The sequence below is a fragment of the Phyllostomus hastatus genome, unplaced genomic scaffold (assembly GCF_019186645.2).
Source record: "Phyllostomus hastatus isolate PE091 unplaced genomic scaffold, TTU_PhHast_1.1 phas_contig_64, whole genome shotgun sequence".
NCBI classification, from domain to species: domain Eukaryota; kingdom Metazoa; phylum Chordata; class Mammalia; order Chiroptera; family Phyllostomidae; genus Phyllostomus; species Phyllostomus hastatus.
Window position 1 is genome coordinate 11920234 of NW_025333928.1, and position 23015 is coordinate 11943248.

The window sequence follows — 23015 nt, forward strand, 5'->3', positions numbered from 1 at the left end:
AAGGTGGGGGACACAGGCGTGGTCAGGTCCCTGCAAGCCACTGCAGCACCAACAGACGACGTGTCGGTGTCTCAACTCAGGCTGCTGTCCCCTTGCTCCTTCCTCTCTGGGCTGGTTTTCCAAACAATTTGCTTAATGTGATTCCCGGCCAAGTCGCACATGGATAATCGTGTTTACCCTACGACTGGGGTAATCCTGTGCCTCCTGGGGGGTGGGGAGGAAGTGCCTGGCTGTCCCATTAATTGCCCGCATCCTCCCTTCTTCTGCTGCAGAAAGGACAGTGTTCTGCCCTGGGTGCCCATGGAGCCTCTGTTCCCCTCCTCTAGACCAGCCAGCTGGAATACCTCCTCCGTGGCCACTGAGTGGCAGACCGGCGGAGGCGACGAGAATGGGACGAATGGGACGATGGCAGGACCGGCGTCCTCGCCGGGGGCCCGAGCGGTGGTGGTACCGGTGCTCTACCTGCTGGTGTGCGTGGTGGGGCTGGGCGGCAACACGCTGGTCATCTACGTGGTGCTGCGCCACGCCAAGATGAAGACTGTCACCAACATCTACATCCTCAACCTGGCGGTGGCCGACGTGCTTCTCATGCTGGGGCTGCCCTTCCTGGCCACACAGAACGCCGTCTCCTACTGGCCCTTTGGCCCCGTACTGTGCCGCCTGGTCATGACGCTGGACGGCATCAACCAGTTCACCAGCATCTTCTGCCTGACCGTCATGAGCGTGGACCGCTACCTGGCCGTCGTCCACCCCATCCGCTCCACGCGGTGGCGCCGCCCGCGGGTGGCCAAGCTGGCCAGCGCTGCGGTCTGGGCCTTCTCCCTGCTCATGTCTCTGCCACTGGTGGTCTTCGCGGACATCCAGGAGGGCTGGGACACCTGCAACCTCAGCTGGCCAGAGCCCGTGGGTCTGTGGGGCGCCGCCTTCATCATCTACACATCTGTGCTGGGCTTCTTCGGGCCGCTGCTGGTCATCTGCCTGTGCTACCTGCTCATCGTGGTGAAGGTGAAGGCCTCGGGCGTGCGTGTGGGCTCCACGAGGCGGCGCTCGGAGCGCAAGGTGACGCGCATGGTGGTGGTGGTGGTGCTGGTGTTCGTGGGCTGCTGGCTGCCCTTCTTCATCATCAACATCGTCAACCTGGCCGTCGTCCTGCCTGAGGAGCCTGCCGCCGCGGGTGCCTACTTCTTCGTGGTCATCCTGTCCTACGCCAACAGCTGCGCCAATCCTGTGCTCTATGGCTTCCTCTCTGACAACTTCCGCCAGAGCTTCCGGAAGGTTCTGTGCTTCCGAAAGGGCTATGGCGCTGAGGATGTGGATGCCATGGAGCCACGGGCCGAGAAGAGCAGCCAGCTACAGGAGGCCACTCTGGCCGCACGCAGCTCAGAGGCCAATGGGCTCATGCAGACCAGTAGACTGTGAAGGCCGCTGGTGGGAGTTGTCACTGGGCCAAGCCTTTCCCTGAGATTTGGGGACCTGCTGAGGTGCTCCCCAGCGGTCTGAACACTCTCCACGGGGTGAGGGCAGCTGCCTGAGGTGAGGCTGTAGGTGGCCCTGCAGTGATGAGCTGCCGCTTCACCTGTCTGTTCTTGTTGCGCAGGCAGGAGTTCTGGGGTCTTGGGTGGGAGGGAGTGGGAGCGGCCCAGGTGTCCCAGGCAATGGTCAGGGCATCCCTACCTTCCAGTCTTGCCCCAGCCTGTGTCAGCCTCCCAGACCAAGGGAGTGGCCATTAGTGTGAGCTAGTGACCACCCACCCAGCCCCCGCCCTCTTGCCATATGTGTCCCTCCTCAGGTCAGCCCTGCACCACCTGATCAGCGCCAAGTGCCATGCTGTGAAATTAAAGACTCCGAATGTGCTGGGCTCTGGCCTGCGCCCCCACCTCCCGGCAGCTGGGAGCTTGTTGACTATAGACACGGCACGTGTGAGGAACAGAAGCTGCAAATGCCCCCAGGGCAGTGAGAGGGTGCTGGCCCACCCCCTGCTGGTCCATCTCCCTCCCTCCTAGCCTCAGTCCCCTGGTGAGGGGAGCAAGGAATGGGGGCTGTGGGTTCTGTGGTCAGAGTGGACGGGGAAGGCAGCAAGTGCGGAGGGAGAGTGAGGAGCTGAGCTTGGGGGTGAAGAGTCAGCCCCCAGGTTTCTGGGTGAAGGGCTAGGAGCACAGGTGTCCAGAGGGGCTCCGTGCAGGGGCCTGGGTCACCAGGAGAGGCTGTCCTGGGAATGGGGCAGGTGAGGACACAGGAATGTACAGTTACCTCCCCTGCTTTCTGCAGGGCCTTTGGGCTGGAGAGGGAGCGGAGATGAAAGCAGAAGAGAAGTATCCAGACAGTCATGTGGGGAGCGGCCTCTCAGTGCAAATAGCAGCCGGCTGGAAAAGGCTATGTGGGTGAATGCAAATGCCAACAAATGCCAGGAATTTCTGTGTCCCCCAGACTGGAGTGGTCCCATCTACCCTCCAGAGATGCCAGCAACTCCCAGCACCCCAGGTCCACAGCTGGGCCCCAGAGAAGATCCCTGCCTGGGGCCTGAGAGCCGTGGGCCTCTATCCAGAGCTGGACAGAAAGGTCCAGGGTGTAGGGGCTGACTCAACCTGCAGACCCCCTGCCTGGGACAGCCCTGATGAATGCCACCTCCCCTGAGCCTCCTCTGTAGCCCAGAGCAGGACCCCAACCCTCAGGTGGGCACGGGGAGCGAGGGAGCCGCGCTGGGAGGGGAAAGCCCTGGGTCTTGCCACTGACCCCAGGCAGAGGCCAAAGCTTGGAAACAGTGGCGTAATGAGGGCTCTAGAGTTCGAAAACCACTCTCCTAAATAAATTAGAGAATAAATGTTTGACTCCTTCCCAAAGCAAATATTGCCCCGGGAGCCAAGAAGTTGGTGCAAATCAGAGTGCGTGGACAGGAGGGGGTGGGCAAACACTCAGCCAGAGCGGTCAGTGGGAGCTTAGAAGATGCTGCGGTGGGAGGTGTAAACAATAGGGGTGAAAAGAATTGGTGTGCACTTGCCTTGGGGCTGGGCAGGGGGGCTCCTCTCACTTCCTGGGAGGGACCGGATCTGAACTTGGCCTCCACAGATTGGGGAGGAGCTTGCTTGGGGCCCCAGCCCTTGGCCCTCGGCTGGCTACCTCGAGGCATCCAGGCTGTCTCTGCAGTTCCTGGGCTCAGTTCCAGGGAGCAGGGGCAGCTCCTCCATGTGGGGCCCACAGAACCTGAGACTGGAGTCCCTGGGAGCTGGTGGTTAAAGCCGCCCTCACCTGTCCTGGGGACCAGTATCCCGGGTATGGGTAGGTGCCCCAGGAGAAACTGAGGTCGGTCCAACCTGCTGTCTGCACCCCTCGGTCAGGCCTCCCCTTGGATCTGAGTGCAAAGTGCAGCCCCCAGAATGACTCTGGGAGTGAGCAGATGGCTCGGAAATCTCTGCCCGGATCAATTTCTCCCAACCAATTCCAGTGCGTGAGCTCCCTCCCAGGGCTGTGCCAACTGAGAGTGCCCACTTGGGGAGGGCAGGTGCCAGCACCCCCCTGAGTTGTTCCTGCCTGAACGGGGTGTGAGTGTGTGTGCACACATGCCTGTATGTGTGTGACACATGTGTGCTCACGCCCCGGGGCCTGATGGACCCAGTGGGTGGAGAAGCCCGTGGGATGTTCCAGGGGATTCTGCGCAGCCCGTGGACCCTGGGTCTGGGTGGGAGCTGGGAAGAGGTGGCCACCGCAGACAGACACCAATACTCAGGCGAGGGTGGGCCACTGAGTGGGAGGGAATAAGGACCCTCCCTGAGGCCTGTTGTGGACAGAGAAGGAGTGTCCTGGGGGAACATGAGCCCCAGGAGCCAGTGGACCCAAAACAATGGACCTGGGGATACGGCCCAGCCTGGCTGCAGCCCTCCCACACTCAACACAGGCTGGGGACAGCCGGGGGGCCACAGGGCCACCACACTGCTTGCAGGTCCCGGTCCCAGCCTTGAGTGGGATGGGTGGGGTGGTATAGAGCACATACCCTCTGGGAACAGTGACCTGTTTTATGGGCTCTCCCTCCGCATCGATGGGTTTTATTGGCTCCGGTGGCTTTCACAATGACCTTGCTCAGGAAATCCGGTCCCCGGGGGCAGGATGAGGTTGCCCTGGGATAGGGTGCAGAGGCAGGAGGGGGCTGTTTGACTGGCAGGGCTGGGCACAGGGTGGGAGTGTGGTTCGGTGGCAGCCTAGCCCCCCCAGGCAGGGAAGATGCTATAACCCCACAATGAGGGAGACCAAGGCCAGCCTGCCCTGGGGTTGGTTGAAGCTGCGTTCCCAGCCCAACCTCCATCAGCACACCCATGTTGAGAGCCCAGGGTGGAGTCCTGAGCAGGGGTCGGGAAGGCCCACCCCCTCAGCAGTCCTGGGGCAGAGCAACAAGCGGAGAAAGGGGGACATCAGGAAGGGCTTACGACAGGAACCTGGGGCCACAGAGGTCTGTGATGTCCTTAGGGGGTGCCAGAGCGATTGAATGACATTGAAAATAGGATCTTTGCTGGTCACTTATCAGGGCTCCTGAGGAACCATGGATCGCAGGGCTGGATGGAGATGGGGACCTGGGGAGACAGCTGGATCCACAATCCACCCCTCCTCCCCCCGACCTTGGGGGCAGGGTTTCCTCCTCAAGCCCAATTGCCACCTCCCCTCCCTCGAGGCCAAGGGCACTGCCTGCCCTGTGTAGACTGGCCGATGCCATCCTGGCTCCTGAGGGCTGGTCTAGCTACCACAGCTCTGAAGGGTGTTTTGTTGAATGAATAACCGAGTGACATTGAACGATGAGGGCTCTGCCCCGGTGGGAGCCTTACCACGAAGGTCCTGTGACTGCCTGGGAGCCTGAGGAGGGCCCCCTCTCCCTGCCTTTCCCCGTCTTCGGGCTCACCCTGCTCCGGGCACCTGTCTCCTCCTGGTGAAAGGCGACCTTCCCACCCCTCCTTCAGGCTCTGCACTGCATCTGGAGACGAGGTCTCAGCTGTGCACCTGCCAGGTGTGTGCTGATGGAGGTCTGAGGGCACCCTCTGGGCCTGTGGGTGGGTGGGGGGGCTGGGGCTGCACCTGAGTGAACCCCCCACCCCTGACTCCTGCCCGGGGTGAGGGGTGGTGCCCCTTCTAAAAGGGGTCTCTTCCTCTCCATTTGCATGCACAGGCAGAGGGGCTGGGGAAGGGGTTATGGAGCGACTGCTAATGGGGTTTCTTTGCGGATCGTGTGAATATTCTGGACGTAGAGGTGGTAGTTGTGCAACATTGGGAAAGTGCAAAAGCCCCTGAAATTGCTCACTTTAAAATGGCAAATTTTGGTATATGAATTTCACCTAAATTTTAAAAATGAATGTTTTATTGGAATTCCACTAAACAGATAAACCTAATATGGGTAAATTGGCTCCCAGACAGGATCCCATCTCTCCAGAGAAGGTTGTGGGGCTGTCCCTGTATTTGCTTTTCCAGCTCTTTTCTCTTGGCACAAGTGTGTTCATTCTAGATCACCGCCGAGCCGCACAGCGGGGGCTTCCCGCCTGCTACTCTGACTGCGGTGGGTTCCCCTTGAATCCCCTCAGTGGTCAGGGCAGCAGAGGCCTCATTGGTTTTCATGTCTCTGGCCTCTAACCCAGGGCGTCCCTGATCACCTTGCAGAGAGGGCGAGTTTGCCTCATCCCGTCCCGCAGTTCTCAGTCGCTGTTCATGTGTCTGTTTTTGATAAATAAGCCCAGAGGGTGTGAGGGTGATGCCGGCACTGCCTTCTCATCCTAGACTCTCTGGCCCTGTCCTCTAGCCCGTTTCCTAGCATGCGCCTCTCAGAGGAGGCTTGGCCGCAGTCGGGACTTGCCTCCACACCAGCCCTATTCTCTGAGGATGCGGCAGCTTTGGCACTTGGAGGTGGTCAGATGCCCTTCTTGGCCTGACCTACTCTGGCCTCCTGAATCGGCAGCTTGGAGCAGGGCCTGCCCCTCAAAGCTTGGCCGGGCTGCCCCAGCGCCTGCCTGCCTGCCCAGGCCGCTCTGATGGCTGGGTTCGCGCCATGAGATTAGAGGAGGCAGCGTGGCTGCCGGCCTGCAGACTTCCCCTGCGCAGGGCGGCTCCTCACCCTGCGCTCCAGGCCCCACCCCTGCTGCTCCGGGGCCCTCAGCGGCAGGCTGGCTGGAAAGAGCACCAGCTTTGTTTGGGGCTGGTGGACAGGGGCTTCCCCACTGGTCCCTCCTGGCCAGGCTGGCCCACAGCACACAGAGGGTCTGGGGTTACTGGTCAGAGTGGGAGGGGAGTCCAGGATCTAGGAGAACTGAGGGAGGCCGGGGTCCTTCCAGTTCCCCCACAGATGCCTGTTCCTGTTCAGACACCATTATCTCTACAGCAGAACCCTCTCTGCCACCATGTCGCCCATTAGCAGTAGCTCCTGATGTGCCCACGGGTTGCCAGGTGCCCTGGGCGTTTCCAGCTATCCCACCCATACAACAACACAGGCCAAAGGGCCAAAGTGCAGCCTGAGGCTCAGCCCAGCTCAGCATCCCCGGCCCCTCTCAGCCCTCCTGCCTCTAGCGGGGCCTGGCTTCACCAGCCCAGTGTTCTGCCCCTCATCTTTGGCTACAAGGAGCCTTGTTGCTACCTGCTGTGTGCTGTGGAGGGCCTGGTCCAGCCTCGAGGTACCAGGGTCAAGGGTCCCCCTTTGAGTCCCCTGAGGTGCTGAGTCTCAGGGCACAGACACTTGCCTGTCCTGACCTCGTCTGTGGCTTTTTCAGGGCAGGGTCCTATTTTGTCTGAACCCAAGACCCAGGGGTGGGGGGTGGGGGGGCCTGGGCTGGGCCGGCACTGGGGGTTTGGAATCACCTCCCCACCCAGGGCTGCTCCCCTGCAGAGCTGCAGGCCTGAATGTGGGACATGAGGGCTTCATGCCTGGGACTGCAGGAGTCTCACCTTCCTCGCCCAGTGCAGGCCTGAGGTGGCAGCCCCTCAAGTTACACCCACACAGCCCTCGTGGGCCAGGCCATGAGCAGGTGTAAGTGGACAGGTGCAGGCAATGGAGTGCCAGCTCTGAGCGCTGCATATCCTGGGGGCCTTGCAGACCCTGCCGGCCTCCATTTCTGCACTTGTCTGGGCCTTTGTGACCCTGTCCCCTCCCTCGGCTCCCTGCGCATCAGTGGGTGGGCAGTCTCCTGGACCAACCTCAGCTCAAGGGTTTGTGTTCCCATGGAATAACTGAGCTGCATGGAGGCGGGGGGGGCAGCTACCGTGTTCCCACCGTATCCTCCCCTCAGTGCAGGCACAGGAGGTGCGGGTCCCCACCCCTTTCTAGCCTCCCCCATCAGCTGGTCATTGTCCTGAGAAAGTTCCCCTTTCCCAGGGCCAGATGCATGTGAGGTTTGTTTCATGATGGGCTGGTGGGGGTGGGAAGAGGGGAGCCCCAGCCAGGCCAGGCCCCCTGCAGGCCCTGGGCCCCGAAGGTGGGTAAGGATGGAGGGAGGCCTGTGTCTGTCCAGCCCCCATACAGCCCCAGGCCACTGGGCAGGCAGCCTGCTCCTAGCACATTGTTGGGAGGAAGGGGCTTGGGGCCACCACCAGCCACCTCCTACCACTTCCTGCACCCCAGCTGGTGGCCTCAGGACCCTCTTTCTACGAGGGCTCTGGCATCTCTTGCTCAGCTGGCCAGCCTGAAACTGCAGCCACCTCCACATGGCCCAGGACCTCAGCTAGCCCCCCAGGCTCTGACAATTCCAGGCACTGCTCCTGCCAGGGCCTGGAAGGCCTCACTGCCCCAGAACCCTTGTTCAGGGCGGAGTAGCCACAGGCAGAGATGCGAGGGGCGGCTGCACAGAGGAGGTGGCAGTGATGGGCCAGAGGAGCTGGGCAGAAGGTTCTGGAATGGCCAGGGGACACATGGCAGAAGAAACAGACTCAGAGGGGACTGCAGAGTGGGACAGCCTGACAGCTTCAACCTGCTGTGTGGACCGAGGCCTCCTGTGCAGTGAGCGTGGGAAGCTCCACCTGCACGCACACCTGCCGGGCTGGGCTGGGGCCCACTGACGGCTCCTCTGCACCAGGCCCCAACTTCAGCGCTTCTAAGCGTGAGGCGTGGGGCTCTCTGGGGCTCCCCGAGGGTCCTACAAGCTCTGGTGCACATTGAGGTATGGTCTTCCTCCACCACACAGCTCATTCCCGACAAACAAGGGAACTACGGGAGCCCTAGAAAATCAGCCCCCCGAGTGGGACTCTGTGTTCACCAAAGATTTGTATCCCCTCCCAATTGCTACCCTCTGACACCCATGGAATCCAGCACGGTTCCTGAGAATCAGCTCTAAGATCACTAACACCTGCGTTTGACTCCAGGTCTCCCCAGTGTCTGGCCTGGCACCCAGTAGGTGATTTGCAAATGTCTCCAAGGCAGTGGTGCTGGCACAGCCCTTTATAAGCTAAATGATCGCTCAGCCAGGAGGCAAACTCCACAGCACCTAGAAACATCCCACCCAGCCTGCCGCACACCCGTGCGTGCCCAGGTCTCCCTCTGGAACTGTTTGGTATGAACCCTTGGTCTGTACCCAGCCCACCAGACCAGCCCAGAATCTCTCTTGCTCCTGTCACACTGCTTGGCTCAGTGTCTGCATGCAGTTGGTGCTCAGTCAGTGCCCACAGTCATAGCTCCAACACTCAGTCTCATCCGTGAGGGTGAGGCCAGGCTGGGGTGTCCGGGGCTTGGTGCCATCCAGGACTGACAGAGGCAGCACATGGGTCTCTCTGAGGCAGCTAAAGTTCGGTGGCAGGCTTGACCAGGTGTCCACTGAAGGTGATGTAGAGGTCCCCACGCTCACCGTAGATGGCATTGGCTTGGTCGCGCTGGAACATGCGCACCCAGACGGTGTCACCTGAGGCCAGTGGCAGCAGCAGGCTCTGGGTCTGCATGACGCTGCGCTCGCCGGGCTGCGTGTACAGCACGGCGGCGGACTGCCGGTTGCACATGATGTGCAGGTAGGTCTCCTTGTGATTCCAGGTGTGCACGGTGAGGCTCAGGAAGTACACGCCAGGCACAGTGCAGAGGAAGTGGCCAGACACCAGGTCAAAGGTGTCATGCAGGTTCACCAGCTCCGTGTTGAAGGGCACAGCCTGGAAGGCTTCGGTGCTGTGCAGCCCCCTGCGCCGGCCCACCGAGAAGGCCGCGGAGCTGTGCTTGCACAGGGTGCCAGGCGGCCCTGTCTGCCCCTTCTGGCCCTTGTGACCCCGGAGGCCCCGGGATCCTGGAGGGCCCTCCTTTCCGCTCCTCCCAGAGCGACCTCTGACCCCTGTCTCGCCCTTCTCACCTGCAGGGGAGCAGGCAGAAGCCTCTGGTCAAGGGTTGGGATCCACTTCCTAACCACTTGGCCTTGTGAGGGACCTCACATCCCCAGCCTCTGTCTCCTTGTCTGTACGATGGGGGCTAACCCACTCATCATGCAGGGCAATGGGGAGCCACACCCCGAAGTTGTAGCTGTTCTGGGGCCTATACAGACTATCGAGTGGGGTCAGTAGAACAGTGGGAATGACGACAGTCCAGGCAGCAGCCCGAGGAAGGGTCTGAGCTGGGCTCTGAAAGATGAGAGGGCTGGGAAGTTGTTACTCAAGTCCAACCTCCTGCCAGCCCCAGGACAGTGTCCTCTTGAGCTCAGACTCTCTTGCCTTTTCCCTCGGGGTCCCAGCCCTCCCTGCCCCACCTCTGGTGGGCGCTGGGCCTGGGAGGGCCCATGCAGGGTGGGTACACAGATTGAAGGGAGACTCGGGTCCCCTCTCCTCACAGCTCCCTCCCAGGCCACCTTGCTCCTGTGTGAGGGGGCGGCTGGGGGACTGACGGCCTTCACGAGGCTGTCGGGAGCAGAGAGCCAGGGCTCGCAGTGCCCATCTGGGCCCCGGTGCCTTTCCAGAGCCACTCTGAGAAATCAGGGCCTCTGAGCTTTGCCCTGCTCTCCTGGCCCCTCTTTCCCATGTCCCTCAGTGTGGGTGTCCCTGTGGGGCAGGGCACAGCGTGGGCCACCTCTCTGTGACACTCACCTTTGAGGACTGAGAGGTCGATGGTGGGCCGCACATGGGGCAGCAGCACCCACTTCCCCCTGTCACTCCCAGGGGCGGATGAGCTGGGGGCAGCTGGGGGCCAGGCCAGGTGGCAGCAGGGCACACACGGCTGCTGGGGCAGCCCCAGGCTGGGCTGGGCAGGCAGTGCCAGGAGGAACAGGAGGGCAGGCACCGCCATCTGGGCCAGAGCCTAGGAGATGGGGAATGGAGGGAAGAGAAGGGGAGGGTGTCTGAGAGGGAGAGGCACCGCTGAGCCCACCCCACCCCGGACACCACAGCAGTCAGCTATGCCCCCTTCTCTGGGGAGCCAGCTACGTGGGTCACAGAGCTGGAGGCCCTCGAGGTGTAGCAGTGGGCAGGGCCAGAGCCTCATCCTGCCCCAGACAGAGGCTTGGCACACCCTTCTCTGATTCTAAGTGCCCGCTCCTGACAGACATTACTGATGGAGCCCCGCACTCTTTCACCCAGGCCTGGCTGTGGCCTCAGAATCCTCCCACAGGACTTCCAGGGCCACCACCCATCTGAGGGGCCTGCACAGGGGACCGCTCACACCTGCCCCTCCAGAGGCCTTAGCAAAGTGGCCCCGACAGCCCCGCCCAGTCTGAGCTGGTATTTTCAGGCTTCTAAGGGGTTTCTCCCTCTGTAGGTCCCAACCCCTCCCAGGGCCTTAACTCTGCACTGTAGCAGGCACCCGGACTGCCTGCAGCCTGGGAGCCCTGGTCCCCAAAGCCCTCAAGGTTGGGGACCCTATGCCTAGCAGATCAACAGGAGCTGCCTCGGCAGAGGGGGGCTCGGAATCAGCCCTCCAAACCCCCACCCTCCTGTAGAGCCCTTGGGGCGGGGCAGCTTCCAGGAAGGGCAGTACCCCAACCCCTGCGGCTGGGCCTGGGTCCCAGGTTGGGAAGGGCCCATGTGAGGCCGTTGCTACCTGCTGCCTAGCCGGGCAGAGAGCAGCACCCTAGTCCTGTGCTCCCAGGGGAGGGAGGGAGGGAGGGCTACTCGGGAGGCTACCTCATGGGACCCTTCACCCAATCATGGAAACGATGGTATTTAACCCCCACCAGTCCTGGGTCTCCTGCCCCTTCACACCCTCCCCTGGGACACCCTGACCCCTGGTCCTTTCATGCCAAGAAGGGCACTACCTCTCAGTGCAACCAGCCGCTACCAGGGCCCCTGGGTGAGCCCCGAGTGCACCTGGGCCTCAGTTTACCCCCCATAAGTGGGCCCTGCCTGTCTTGCTCTCTCCAGAGGCTGCACCTCAGGCTCAGCTAAGGGTTGGTGTGTGAGGTAAGGGACATCCCTCCTCCTTGTAGCCTGACCGTGCTGAGCAAAGACCCAGGCACCCTCCTCCAGGGAGCCCTCTAGAACATCGGTCCTGGGCAAAGTCCTTTCCTCTTGCACGGAGGGTCTGAGGCCCACTTTCAAGCTTGCCTTCCCTGGCAGATGGGACCCCCTTCTCTCCACCCACCTCCCCACCCCGCCCCACCCCCCGGAGCCCAGGAGACCCTGCAAGACCCCCTTGGATTCCTCCCATGGAGGGACCTGAGAGGAGTGGGTGTCTCCAGGGGATCCCACCCGTGCCACTGGAGCCCTCACCTCATCCCACCGGCAGTCTAGGGTCCTGGGCATCCTAGCTGCCTGGCCTGCCCCGAAGACAGCCTAGGTTGGAGCCTCCCTCCCCTTGGGGTCTAGGGGGGAGCACAGATGCCTGCAAGCCCAGCCTGCCCAGGGTGGCTATGAATACCCGGCTCGCCCCCATGCCCCCTGTTATCATTTCACGGTCGGTGCTGCTGCCTGTCTGGCTGTCTCCAGCGTCACTGCCCCAGCAGCCTGTGAAAGAGCCTTTTCATGAACCCCCCGCCCCCCGGCCAGGCGCCCACAGCTTCCCCTGGGCCATCCAAGACCAACAGGCCTCCGGCCAGCTTCAGAGCTCCCTGCAGGAGGCTCACAGGGCCCTGCCGCTTGCCACTGGTCTCCCTCTGCCAGCTGGCCACCTGCCAAAGGGCCTGCACAGCCTTGCCAGAGGGGCTCCAGGGTCCTGCCAGCCATGTGCCATGCATGGTATGGGCCTGGGGGTCTGGGGTCTGGGACTGGTGGGTTGGGGGATGGGGCCGTGGGCTGGCCGCCTCCTCCATTTAGGGTGCAGTGACTTAGGGCAGAACAGGAGAGGCCAGAGTTGCAGCTGGGAGGAGACTGATCAGGGGGACGGAGGCCAAAGTGGGGTGGGACAGACCAGGGACAGCTGGTGACGGTGACAACCTCCTGTCTCTGCCTGGGCAGTGAGGGCTGGGGCCGGTGGATAGAGCCCAGAGGAGCGGTGTCTGGGCAGGCCCATGGCCCTGCCTGTGCTCCTTCCGGTCAGGGTGCCCAGCAGATGGAGAAGCCCGCTACAGCACCCTGCTGGGGGTGCTTGGCATCAGCCCATGCTGTCAGTGGGTAAGGGCTTTGTCCCTGTTAGCCCACCAGTGGGAATGACTCACAGGGCCCCCCAGGGAGTGACAGGCAAGGGCTTTACCCACCATGAACCCGAAGCTGAGCCCGCGCTGGGGCCTAGCCTGGTCCCTGCTAGAGTCTGGATAGCTGGGTACGGGACCCAGGTGCAGAACCCTGTGCCTGGTCTGCGGACATGAGGACATGCAATTCCTGGGAGTGTACCCCCCTCACACCAAGCCAGGCCACATATAGGGCAGGCACTAGCCATGGCCTGAGGAGATAAGCCAGTGCGGGTAGCCCGGGCTGACTCACCCATTTCTGCTATTCCAGGCATAGCCACAGGCCCAGTTCTCTCTGCAGCTCCCCCACCCCAGCCCTCCTCACTGACGACTGGGTTAGGGCATGGATGGGAGGGGATGGGGAGACTGAGGTGGCCCCACCTGTGGGGGGCTTCTTGTGGCAGGCTGAGGCTGAGTAGGACCGGCGAGGGCTGTGGGTGGGAGCTGCACCAGCTGGAGCCAGTTCCCAGACTGGCCCACCCCCAGGAGATGACAGCTCACTCCAGCAGGCCCCGCAACTCCCTTCGGGGACAGCTGTCTTCACCTGGTGGCACAGACAGAGAGCGGGTGAAGCCGGGGGCCCTGAGTGCTGACTCATCTCCCTGCAGCCTCTGCAGCCCCTGCACCTTGAAGTCTACCTCTGAGACCAGAGGCAGTTCAGCAGGTGAGGGGGCACTCAAGGCCGTGAGTGGCCAGGGCCCTGCCTCTCATCTCCGTGTCCCTGTGAAGTTACTGGGCCCGGGCAGGCTGGGGGCTCATCCCTGCCCACACAGCTGTTATCTCTGAGGCTCCCAGAGGCAGGCAGATGCCCAGGATCTGCTGCTGCCCGCATCTGAGCCTCGATTTCCCACCTGTAAGTGGGCACCCATGGGCCCAGAAGTGAAGGGAGTGGACCCTGTGCCAGATGGGCACGGGAGAAGCACGGCCCTCAGGATGCCAGAAGTTTCACCATGCTGTGGGGCTGATGTCCGACCTGGTGCCTCCCGCTGTCCACTCCCCGATTCCAACAGCCAGAGCAGCCCCCACGAAGGGAGGTGGGCATTCACCGCGAGCCCCCTTGGGAGAGGACACAGCGAGTCCAGTGCGCCTCGCAGGCCTGGGTGGGCCTGGGCTGACCACAGGCCTCTGGGCCCCGGGCTGGGTGCACTGCTGCAGCGGGCAGGCAGGCCAGGCTCTGAGCGGGGGTGGCCAGCAAGCACCACAGGTGACTCAGCGGGTGGCAGGAGGACGAGGCGTCTGGACAGAAATAGCCACCGCTTGGACATGCTGCCTGACATCTCCATGACAACGGCAGGGTGGCGGGTGCTGTGGCCCCACGGGGTCAGCCGCCCACAGAGGGTCTGCAGAGGCTGAATCTCTACTGCTAGCAACTGGCCAGCCTGTGGTGGACGTAGCTGTCCATCCCCAACCCAAGCCCCACAGAGAATTTGACTTGTCGCTTGGAGCCATGGCGCAGCTCCAGGGCCTGGTCAGTGCTCTCCACAGGGTGACACGATCTCCAGCCTCACAGATGGCCAGCAGAGAACTGCAGACAGCGAAGCCCAGCCGTCAGGCAGCCCCCCGGGACTGCGCCTGCCACCCTCCCTGCCTGGTGTCACCGCCAAGCTCTGGAAATAATGAGCTTCGAACAGTGCCCCTCACTGGGCTCCCATCAGCTGCTACCCTTCAGGAGGCCTGCACGAGGCAGCCGTCAGGGCCGATGGGGACGCCACCTTGGCCACAGGGTGGTAATGGGGTCTAAGTGGCAGGAGTCAGCGCGGCGGGAGCCATTATCTCCAGGCCTCTTAATGGCAGTGTCCCTGAGAGTCCTGTCTACGAGCTGACCGCCGCTGGGGAAGAGACAGCAGCGGGGGGAGAGAAAAGGGGGTCTAGGGTGGGCAGGGGCGGGCGGGGAGGCACAGCAAGGGGAGCCTCAGAGCCTCACTCCCACCTCCCCACAAAGTGCCTGGCCCTCCCTGGGGAGCACAGTTCTGCCCAGAGAAGTGGGCACAGGGTGCGGAGGGGTATGGGGCCAGCTGGGTAGCAGGGGCTCTGCAGTTTCCTTGCAGCCACACCCCGGCCTGACTCACTGGCTGGCTGAGAAGAGGGCTGGCCAAGGAGACTGGCCCCCCAAAGGTAACCAAGGTGGCTAGGCATGAAGGCCCTCCAGAGCCTTGATGTTCCCGCCTCCCAGGTCAGGGTCTGCCTTCCCAGGTGCCTGCCCTGTGCCAGGTGCAGGGAGAGGTCTTATGGGTTTTCCCAGGGGCCCAGTGCCATCCAGGGGTGTTGAGGCACCGCAGATGCTGGAAGCCCCCAGGGTGGAGTCCTTCAGGGAAGAGGCAGGCTAGCAGTGTGTCCTGACACCTTTGCCCCAGGTTCCCCTCCCACTGGTGAGGGGAGAGCCTGTTGGCTTTGCCATGACAACATTCAGGGCCCATGGAAGACAAAGAGCAGGTTATTGTTGCAACGACCAGAGGCCGTGATGAGTGGTGTAGCTTCAGTGGGATGAGAGGGGACCCTTACTCTGAAGCATCCTGCAGGTGGCCCAGATGGGCAGAGAAACCATCTAGGCCTGGGCTATGGTCAGAGCTGGGGAGGGGCCTGGCCTCACATGGTAAGCTTGAGTGAGGAGGCGGGGTCTCTACCATCCTTGGCTGACCCCTCTCTGCAGGTGGTAACTGGGCCCACCCTGGGCACGAGGAACTGCCCCTTCCAAGGCTCCACTCAGAGCCCACACCACAAATGGAAAGCTAACATGCCCTTTATTTGAGGGGTGGGACAGGTCCCTGCCCATGTCTGGCCGAGGACAGTGGGGCTGCTCCTCTGTGGTGCCAGCCCAGGTCACTGATAGCCAGCCAGCCGGAGGACGGTGGGGTAGTGGGCACGGTGGGTCATGCACTTCTGGCGGTCGATGAAGAGGCTGTTGGTTTTGACAGCGATGTCCTTCTCCAGGCTCATGCGTGTGTCCTCCAGGTTGCGCAATGACTGCTCTGCTTCTAGAAGCTTCTCCCTCAGTGCTGAAAGGGACATGTTCAGCTCCTCTACCTCACTCACCAGCCTGGGGGATTTGGAGGAAGGAGGTGTGAGCTGGGCCATTACCAGAACACTGGGCCTTTGGGCTGGGAGGGGTGAGGCCTGAGATTATTCAGAGGCTAGGAACCCTGGCGGGGGGTCTCAGCTGAGATACTCAGCTGTAAAGGACCCCAGAGGTCCCCGAGGTTAGCCCACAAGCAGAGCTGGGGAGTGACTGAGGCTGGGGCTCTGTGAGAGGCCCTAAGGCTCCCCATGGTTCCTTCTTTTCCTGGTGTTTGGAAGCAGGCTGGGCCAACACCTTTGGAGCTGAGTAAAGCCCCAGTTTCCCGAACAAACCAAGAAACAGGGAAGGAGGAAGGCCAAGGCCAGCGGGGTGGGGACAGTGGAGGAGTTCTGCTCACAAGGGCAGTGGGTGCTCCCTGAGTTAGAAAAACAAAAGACAGGATCCCACCTATGGCTCTAGCCCAGGCCGTGGGCCTCCTGTGACTTCAGAGGTGTGGGCCGGTCCGTGACGCAGGTGGACTCAGCCTCTTAGACCCTGAGATTCCTCACTGGGAAGACTGCACGGCAGCGGGTGAAGTGGGGAGTGCCCCACTGTGCCTTGCACTCAAAGGCCTGACACTGTGACCCTTGGGGCCCGTGCAGTGTCCAGCCGGGCTGGGTGGGAGTGAGGACATGCAAATGCCTGCGTGTGTGAGCTGTGTTGGTGTGAGGTCCCAGTGTCTCCTCAACACATATGCGGGCCTGTGTGTGCGGGGCGGTGGTGTTCATGGGGGTCCCAGGGGTTGAGGGGGGCCTGGAGGGGCCTGGGGCGGGGGTGGTGGCCCAACCCACTCCAGGACTGTACCTGAGCTGGGCGGTGTCACGGCACAGCTCCACGTTGGGCCGGTGCGAGCGCTGGTACAGGCGAGTCTCAGCCACCTTCAGAGGCACCTCCTTGTCCTTGATGGCCTGCTTTAACTCAGCTATGTTGTGCTCCTGGTCTGTGATCTCTCGAAGTGTCTGTACACAAGACAGTCCCCATGGGCCCCAGGCAAAGCAGGCTGCCAGCATGGACCTGGCCCCCTCTCTGAGCCCTGCAGCTGCGTCCAGGAAGCCACCTGTCCGCTGGCTCTGGAGGAGTGCAGGCAGGGAGGGCACACACAGCTGCCTCGGCCCACCCAAGGGCACCTTGGGGCTGGGGTGAGACAGAAAAGCATGCAGTCTGGCAGCTCTGGCCTGAACTCTCCGAGCCCTGGTGGTCACCAGCCCCAACCCTAGCCAACAACCAGAGAGACTTGGAGGCAGCACAGGCCACCCTAACAGCCGGTGTCAGGGGTTGGAGCCCTGCCAGGCCCAGACCACTCCTCCCATTTCTCTCCTCCTGCTCGCACCTGGCAGCCTCTCCTGGTCGGTCACTACTCTAGACCACCCCCAATATCACCTAGTTTTTCACTGGTTTAGTGAGGGGGGCCCTGCCTCTGAGGTCCCTCAGGATGGGAGAGGGCAGGAGGAAGGGCAGGGGTGAGGTCAGGTTGTGACCAGGGCATAATAGCCAGAACAGGGGCTGGGGGTGGAGAGCACAAGGAGCCTGGTGCCTCTATGATTATGGGGGCCCAGAACCCAGGGCTGCTCTGGACACGGCCATGGGTGTGGCTTGGGTGCGTCCGACCGCACCTTGTGCAGGTGATGCTCTAGCTTGTGGCGTGTGTCCTCCAGCTCCTCCAAGCGGCGCCCGAAGGCCAGGTTCACCGCATCGCACTGCAGTCTCAGGTCCTCAGCAGTGTCCCGCAGGATGCAGTCAATGAGCTCCCGCAGGTTGCAGGAGGCCAGGCGCTCACGCTCGGCGCGGACCAAGTTTTCTTGGGTGAATTTGGCCCATGTCTCGGGCGTGGAGGCGCTGCGGGGCGAAAGCGGCCGGTGGGCACCTTGCCAACTGTTCCAGTTCCCACCAAGTCCACCCCTTGTCCCGGCGCCCAGCACAAACCATGCCCCACCCCTACACCCAGCCACAGTGCTTCACCGCGCCTCCTGCCACTACCCCTGCAATACCCAACACCCTCCGCTCGCGACCAGCGTCCCCGGTGTCTAGCTCCACTGCGCGACAATGGGGTGGCCTAGCTCCCCCTGCCGGCCTCTTGTGGAACTGCAAGGCAGTCGTCTTTGTTCTTGTTTCCCAGGCTTTCCCTGTGCCCCCTCCACTCCCCACCCCTATCTCATCCCCGTTTCTGGCAGCCCCCAACCCCTGGCACTGTCTCCCTGCGCAGCTTCCCCAGCCCCTCTGGTGACTGTGTGGTGGTGAGCACCTGGTCAGGGATTCTGATCCCTGCCCATCCTCTGGAGCAGAAGAGTTGCAAGAGGGCCATCTGTGGTGAGAGCCTCAGGGGCCAGGGGTGCTGGGGAGGAACCAGGACCGGAAGGGGGCGCTGCAGGGGCAAAGGGGCGGGGACAGGGCTTTGTGGGGAAGAGCACGTGGAGGGGATGGGGCGGCCCACCTCTCCTCAAACTTAGTCGAGTGCGGGTGGAACTGCACCGCCGTGCTCTGGTTGTGGTACCCCGCGCAGGTCTCGTCAATGTTGTAGGCCTCCACCTTGTCAGACCAGTCCATCTCACACACCTGCTTGTGCTCCCGGTTCAGCCTGGGGGCAGTGGAGAGGCGCCTGAGTTTGTGCAGAGGGCTGGGGAAGCCGGGCCCACTGGGACACTGCAGGGCAAGCACCCTCACCGCCCCCCGCCGCCCCACGCCACAGGCATACCTCACCTGCCCCGTGTGGAGTCCTCAGGACCCAAGGCCCACCTAGTCAGCAGTGTCCAAGAGCAGCTGCCCCTTCCTCCCCAGGAGGCTGGTCTGGGCTACGTGGACACCCAGGTCCCCCAGGCCATGCAGGAATCTGCTACTTCCACATGAACTTGGTGCCCCTGTACAGCCTGCACTCTTGGCTGTGACCTGGGGCAAGGCCCCACCTTTCCGAGCCTCAGAGCCAGGTCCCCCTGACTTCTTACTCAAAGCCAGTCTAACGGGTGGGGGACAGGAGGTCATCCTGCCAGTGGAGACCCACCGGATCTGGTTCACAGCCTGCATGATGGTTCTTTTCAGCAGCTCCTGAATGTTCCGGATGAGCTCGGCCTCCTGGGGGAGGAAACCCCACCCCTGGTGAAGCTCTGATGGCAGACAGGGCTGCTGTGGGCCCACAGGCAGCCTCTGAAATGCCCAGGAAGGGTTGAAACTTGGGGCAACATCCAGGGGAGTGGGGGGCTCAGCTGGCACTTGATCCCTGGCTGAATGGCCTTGGCCTTGGGCCTTGTTGACCCCTGGTCTCTTTCCTGGAAAATGGGACATGAATCCTGCTCTTCCTCACCAGGTTTACTCAGCATTTTTGAACATTCTATTCGGTACACTGCATAGGGTCTTTTCTTCCAGGGGCTTCAAAGGACTGCTGGGAGGGTCTGTTCCCACTCGTTTGGCACCCAGTACCCCCTGGACTCCGGGGGTTGTCCCTGTAGCCTATCCAGGGCACTGATGGCATCAGCCTTTGGACAGCCAGGCCTCCAGTCTCTGAGGACCTAGGCCCCTGGGGAGCAGGTGCTCCTCTGGGCAGGGCTACCCCTTGGGGTTGTGGATGCAGAGAGACCTTCCCCACACTGACCATGAGGGATTCCCTGCCTTTCTTTGTGCTACCTCGACAGCTCCATTTTCTGTGCACAAACAACTCTTTCCCCTGATTTGAATTTTTGCCTTCAGTCATGCACCAAATGCACGTGTGTCTGGATCTGTCCCCTGGTCTGTGTCCCTGTTCATGCACTACTGAAGTAGCTCATGCACTACTGGGCCATTGGCCTTGGCTCAGGACAGAGGGGCTACACCCTGAGATTGGGGGTCTCTCAAACAGCTGAGTGTAGGGGGTCAATTGTGGGGGGCCGAGGAGGGAGTTGGGGACTTGGGGGAAGGCAGGAGGGTGAGGGACAGGACTCAGGGTTCTGGCCGGAGTGTGCGGGGATGGTGCAGAGGATGTCTGGAGCCTCTGGGACAGCTGTTTGTCTCTCCGACTCCCATGCATGCCCACTTCTTGCAGCCTGCCTATAGGTGAAGCCTCAGGCTCTGAGAGATGTGGGAACTCTGCCCCACCAGGACCAGGGGCTTGGACTGGGTAACCCCCTAATTCTAATGGGGCTTTCCCAGGACAGATACTGCCAGGTGGGGGTGGGGGGAATTCTTGTGGAATGAATGTAGCTTCCACCCCATTCTTACCCTATCCACACCATACCACTGACTGGTGCCTGGATTTCCACCACGGGTATCCTTGGGTGAGGAAGACATAGCCTCTTGGAGCTCAGGGTCAGGCTTAATTTGCATGATCGGAGTGACCCAAGGGGCTGCCCAGCAGGTAGCAGAACTTGAGGTGACCAAGGGATCATCCACTGGATGCAGGGACCAAGAAAGGCCCCCTGACCCTGCACATACTCCAGATCTCAGGTGGCTGCCCCCAGGATGCAGCTCAGGCCCCTCTCCTTCCTCAGGGTTTGTGTAAAGAGGTGTTAGTGCTCAGGAGATGGACTGGCTGAGCCCCACCCTGCCTCAGCAGCCTCTGACTGCCCCATCAGCAGGCGAACATCCCCAACACATGTCCCAGGTGCAAAACCTGCTGCAGCCTCGGCCCTGTCCCCGCGCCAGTATGCACCATAATGGGGGCGCTATGGGGAACCAGGCATGAGTTTGCAGCGAGTGGACAAGTGCCGAGCTTCAGCCCAAGTCCCCATATGTGCTGGAACCCCATGCCGGTGCTCCCAGGATACAGGCCCCTAACCCAGCATGAATGGGCTGCACTGCTCCTTGCAGGGAGCCCAGCCTCACCCCAAGCCTACTGTGAGACCCAGGCTGTGGGAAGGTCAGACCAGACATACTCCTGGTGGCAGGGACATCTGCCTCCTGGGGAGTCTGGGCCCTGACCCTTCCTCCTGCCTGGGTTGCCCCAGCACCCAGTCAGTTCTGGTCCCTGACCTACAAACAGAGTCAACTTCTCTGTGCCTATGTTTGCAGAGGGGTATGGGCACCAAGGCCTCTGCCAGCCCATGTTTTGGGGATACACCTGTGTCCACCATCAGGTCTCAGGCAGGTCATTCTTCCTGCAGAGAGGTGAGGGTGGCCTGGGTCTGTGGGTCCCCGAGAGCCAAAGGGGCTCAGACCTTCAGCAGCTCCTTCTCCACATAGTCGCTAACGAGGTCGGGGTGCTGGCGGCGCTCTCGGCACTGCAGGTTGTCGGTGACGATGGAGAAGGGCACAGCAGTGGCATCCAGGGCACGCTCCAGCCGCTGCTTCTGGGCCAGCAGCAGCTCTGTCTCAGCAACCAGCTCGCCTACCTCACGCTGCAGCTCTGACTTCCAGCAGTGTATGTCCTGCAGGCGCTCGCCCACCTTCCGGGTAGAGTCCGCCTGCGTTCGCTGTGCCAGCGCCTCCGTCTCAGCAGCCAGCTGCCTGCTCTCGTGGCGCTGCCGCTCCGACTGGTCACGGTCGGCAAAGGCCTGGTAGTAGCTGGCATAGCAGTTCTGGAACCATTCGTCTACCAGATACTTGGCTGTGCGGAAGCCGGCAGTGGCCAGGCCTGAGGACGTGTAGGCGCCTGTGTTGCGGGCCACATCATACAGCTTGAGGGGCAGCTCGCACGCCGGTATTGACTGCGGGACGGGCTGCTTGGTCAGGAGCACATCCGTCTGAGCCATGATGCCACTGGCCTGGGTACAGGAGGGTGGGAGGGGAACTTGGCAAGGTCAGTGGGGCAGCTCTGGACACTCTGTCTGCTCTGGCCACTCTGCTCTGGCCACTGTGTCTTCAGAGCAGGAAGTCTCCAGGTCTCCTGGCGACAGGTACACGCCAAGCCCTCCTGTTGCTGGGCAACAGGAACCCTCCCCTATTGGCTCTCTTAAAGAACCAGGCAGGCCCTAGTCCCACCCATCCTGGCTGGCATATGGCTGGAGGAAGCCTTGCACCTGGGACAAGAGGTCCCAGGGGGGTCTCCCACACGGAAGTATCTTTGATGAGGAGTTGAATTCAGCCTCCCTTGGATGCCTGGGTCAGATTTCTACATCTGCTCCACGTGGGAGGAGGCTTCTGTCCTGGGCACAGTACCCTAAGGCCACCCAGGGCCAGGCTTATAGCTGAGGCCTGGGGTGAGGGGTGACTAAAAGTACACCTGGTCTGGGGCACATGTCCTCCTCATCCCCATTCTGAAGGGGGAGTTTCAGCACTCGGTGATACCACACATGGGCAGCAGAGGGCGCCACTGGCTAAAAAATGCCATGTGTCAGGACCAGACAGTGGCTTTTGGGTCCTCCCACTTCTGCGAAGCCCTTGACCGCTCCCCTCGAGGCTCTTCCCACAGGACCCCCCAACCCCAGTCCTCCTAGCAGGACCCGGATACCTCTCAGCATAGTTTGGGAGAAGCCCAGACCTCCACCTTCCGCCCCTGTCCCACACCAACTAGGGCTACCGAAGGCCTGGAACCTCCTCAGACACATCAGCGGGGGCTCCAGACAGCCTTAGCTCAGCGGTGCCCTCCTCCCTAGGCCCTGACCCTCCGCACTGGCACCCCTCACTGTGCTAATGGCACTTACACCTCATGGCACAGAGTAGGTGCTTTATGCATGTGGGCTTCAGGGCCTGGAGTTGGAGGCTTTCCCGACCCAGAGTGAGAAAGTGAGCCAGAGTCTGCTCTCCTGGGCGGGAGGTCAGGGGCCCCTCAGGTTAATGTGGCCTTAGGAACGGCTTCACGTCTCTTTGTGCCCAGTTTCCCCAGAGGGCAGCGAACACATAGCGCCCACTCAGGGCCGGGACCACTATTTACCTCTTACTTAGAGCCTGCTCTTCACACAGACTCTTTCCCCTGTGGTCAGCACGTGGCTGAGATGCCAGGGGTCTCCTCCCAGGAGCCCTCGGGAACACAGGGGCTGGAGCAGAGCTTGGTGACCTTGGACTGCCCTGGGCCAGCAGGCAGGGGAGGAGGGTCCTGCCTGTGTGGCAGTCCCACTCTAGCCCACCTTGTGACATGGTCTCCAAAGCAGGGGCCCAGAGCCGACCCGGCTCGCAGTGAGGCTGGACCAGCAGGGCTTCGCCATCAGGAGGCCGGACCCCTGCCTGTCAACCGCAGACCCCCACGCCTCTGCACTTTTGGTCCAAAGTGGAGGTGCAAGGGCGAGGGGGTGAAGACACTCTGGAATGACTCCCGGGTTGGGAGATGGCCCTGACCTCGTCTGCCATGTGGCCAGGCCGTTTCCGAGCCTCAGTTTCCCATCTGGGGAGTGAGGTTATGCCAGCCACTGTGTGGGGCTGTGGTGGCCACAGCTGGCCCAATGCCCAGTGCTGGGACTGACCAGCACCCACTTGGCTCCTTCCCACCCTACACAGCCCTGCAGCTCACGGAGAGGCAGCGGACATGGCAGATCATGGGGGAATATGACACCCAGCTCCAAGAGCTTGCGCGCTGGCCCTGTGCCAGCACTCCCAGGCAT

General features: G+C 61.9%; 3 protein-coding genes across 3 annotated transcripts; 1 reads left to right on the plus strand and 2 right to left on the minus strand.

Moving 5' to 3' along the window:
* The first annotated feature begins 300 nt into the window (after positions 1-300).
* SSTR5 (somatostatin receptor 5) lies at positions 301-1419 on the plus strand. The gene has a single exon (XM_045849282.1). The coding sequence runs from the start codon at positions 301-303 to the stop codon at positions 1417-1419; it is 1119 nt and encodes a 372-aa protein (XP_045705238.1).
* A 7314-nt stretch (positions 1420-8733) lies between these two features.
* C1QTNF8 (C1q and TNF related 8) lies at positions 8734-12892 on the minus strand. Its single transcript, XM_045849323.1, has 3 exons — positions 12775-12892; positions 10009-10219; positions 8734-9284 (listed from the first exon to the last, which is right to left on the minus strand). Exons 2-3 carry the CDS (start codon positions 10205-10207, stop codon positions 8734-8736), a joined length of 750 nt encoding a protein of 249 aa, XP_045705279.1. The 5' UTR covers positions 10208-10219; positions 12775-12892.
* A 2449-nt stretch (positions 12893-15341) lies between these two features.
* TEKT4 (tektin 4) lies at positions 15342-21230 on the minus strand. The gene is made up of 6 exons (XM_045849296.1): positions 20697-21230; positions 18572-18642; positions 18008-18151; positions 17190-17412; positions 16381-16535; positions 15342-15558 (listed from the first exon to the last, which is right to left on the minus strand). Exons 1-6 carry the CDS (start codon positions 21228-21230, stop codon positions 15342-15344), a joined length of 1344 nt encoding a protein of 447 aa, XP_045705252.1.
* Between the last annotated feature and the right edge of the window lie 1785 nt (positions 21231-23015).

What these genes read in the sequence shown, in the direction of transcription:
- TEKT4 (XM_045849296.1), bottom strand. Translation starts at nt 21,230, where the DNA reads ATGGCTCAGACGGATGTGCTCCTGACCAAGCAGCCCGTCCCGCAGTCA. An exon ending in TAGAGCATCACCTGCACAAG is followed by an intron (nt 16,536 to 17,189) that starts GTGCGGTCGGAC and finishes TCTTGTGTACAG; the next exon opens with ACACTTCGAGAGATCACAGA. An exon ending in CGTGACACCGCCCAGCTCAG is followed by an intron (nt 15,559 to 16,380) that starts GTACAGTCCTGG and finishes CAAATCCCCCAG; the next exon opens with GCTGGTGAGTGAGGTAGAGG.
- C1QTNF8 (XM_045849323.1), bottom strand. Translation starts at nt 10,207, where the DNA reads ATGGCGGTGCCTGCCCTCCTGTTCCTCCTGGCACTGCCTGCCCAGCCC. An exon ending in CGACCTCTCAGTCCTCAAAG is followed by an intron (nt 9,285 to 10,008) that starts GTGAGTGTCACA and finishes GCTCCCCTGCAG; the next exon opens with GTGAGAAGGGCGAGACAGGG.
- SSTR5 (XM_045849282.1), top strand. Translation starts at nt 301, where the DNA reads ATGGAGCCTCTGTTCCCCTCCTCTAGACCAGCCAGCTGGAATACCTCC.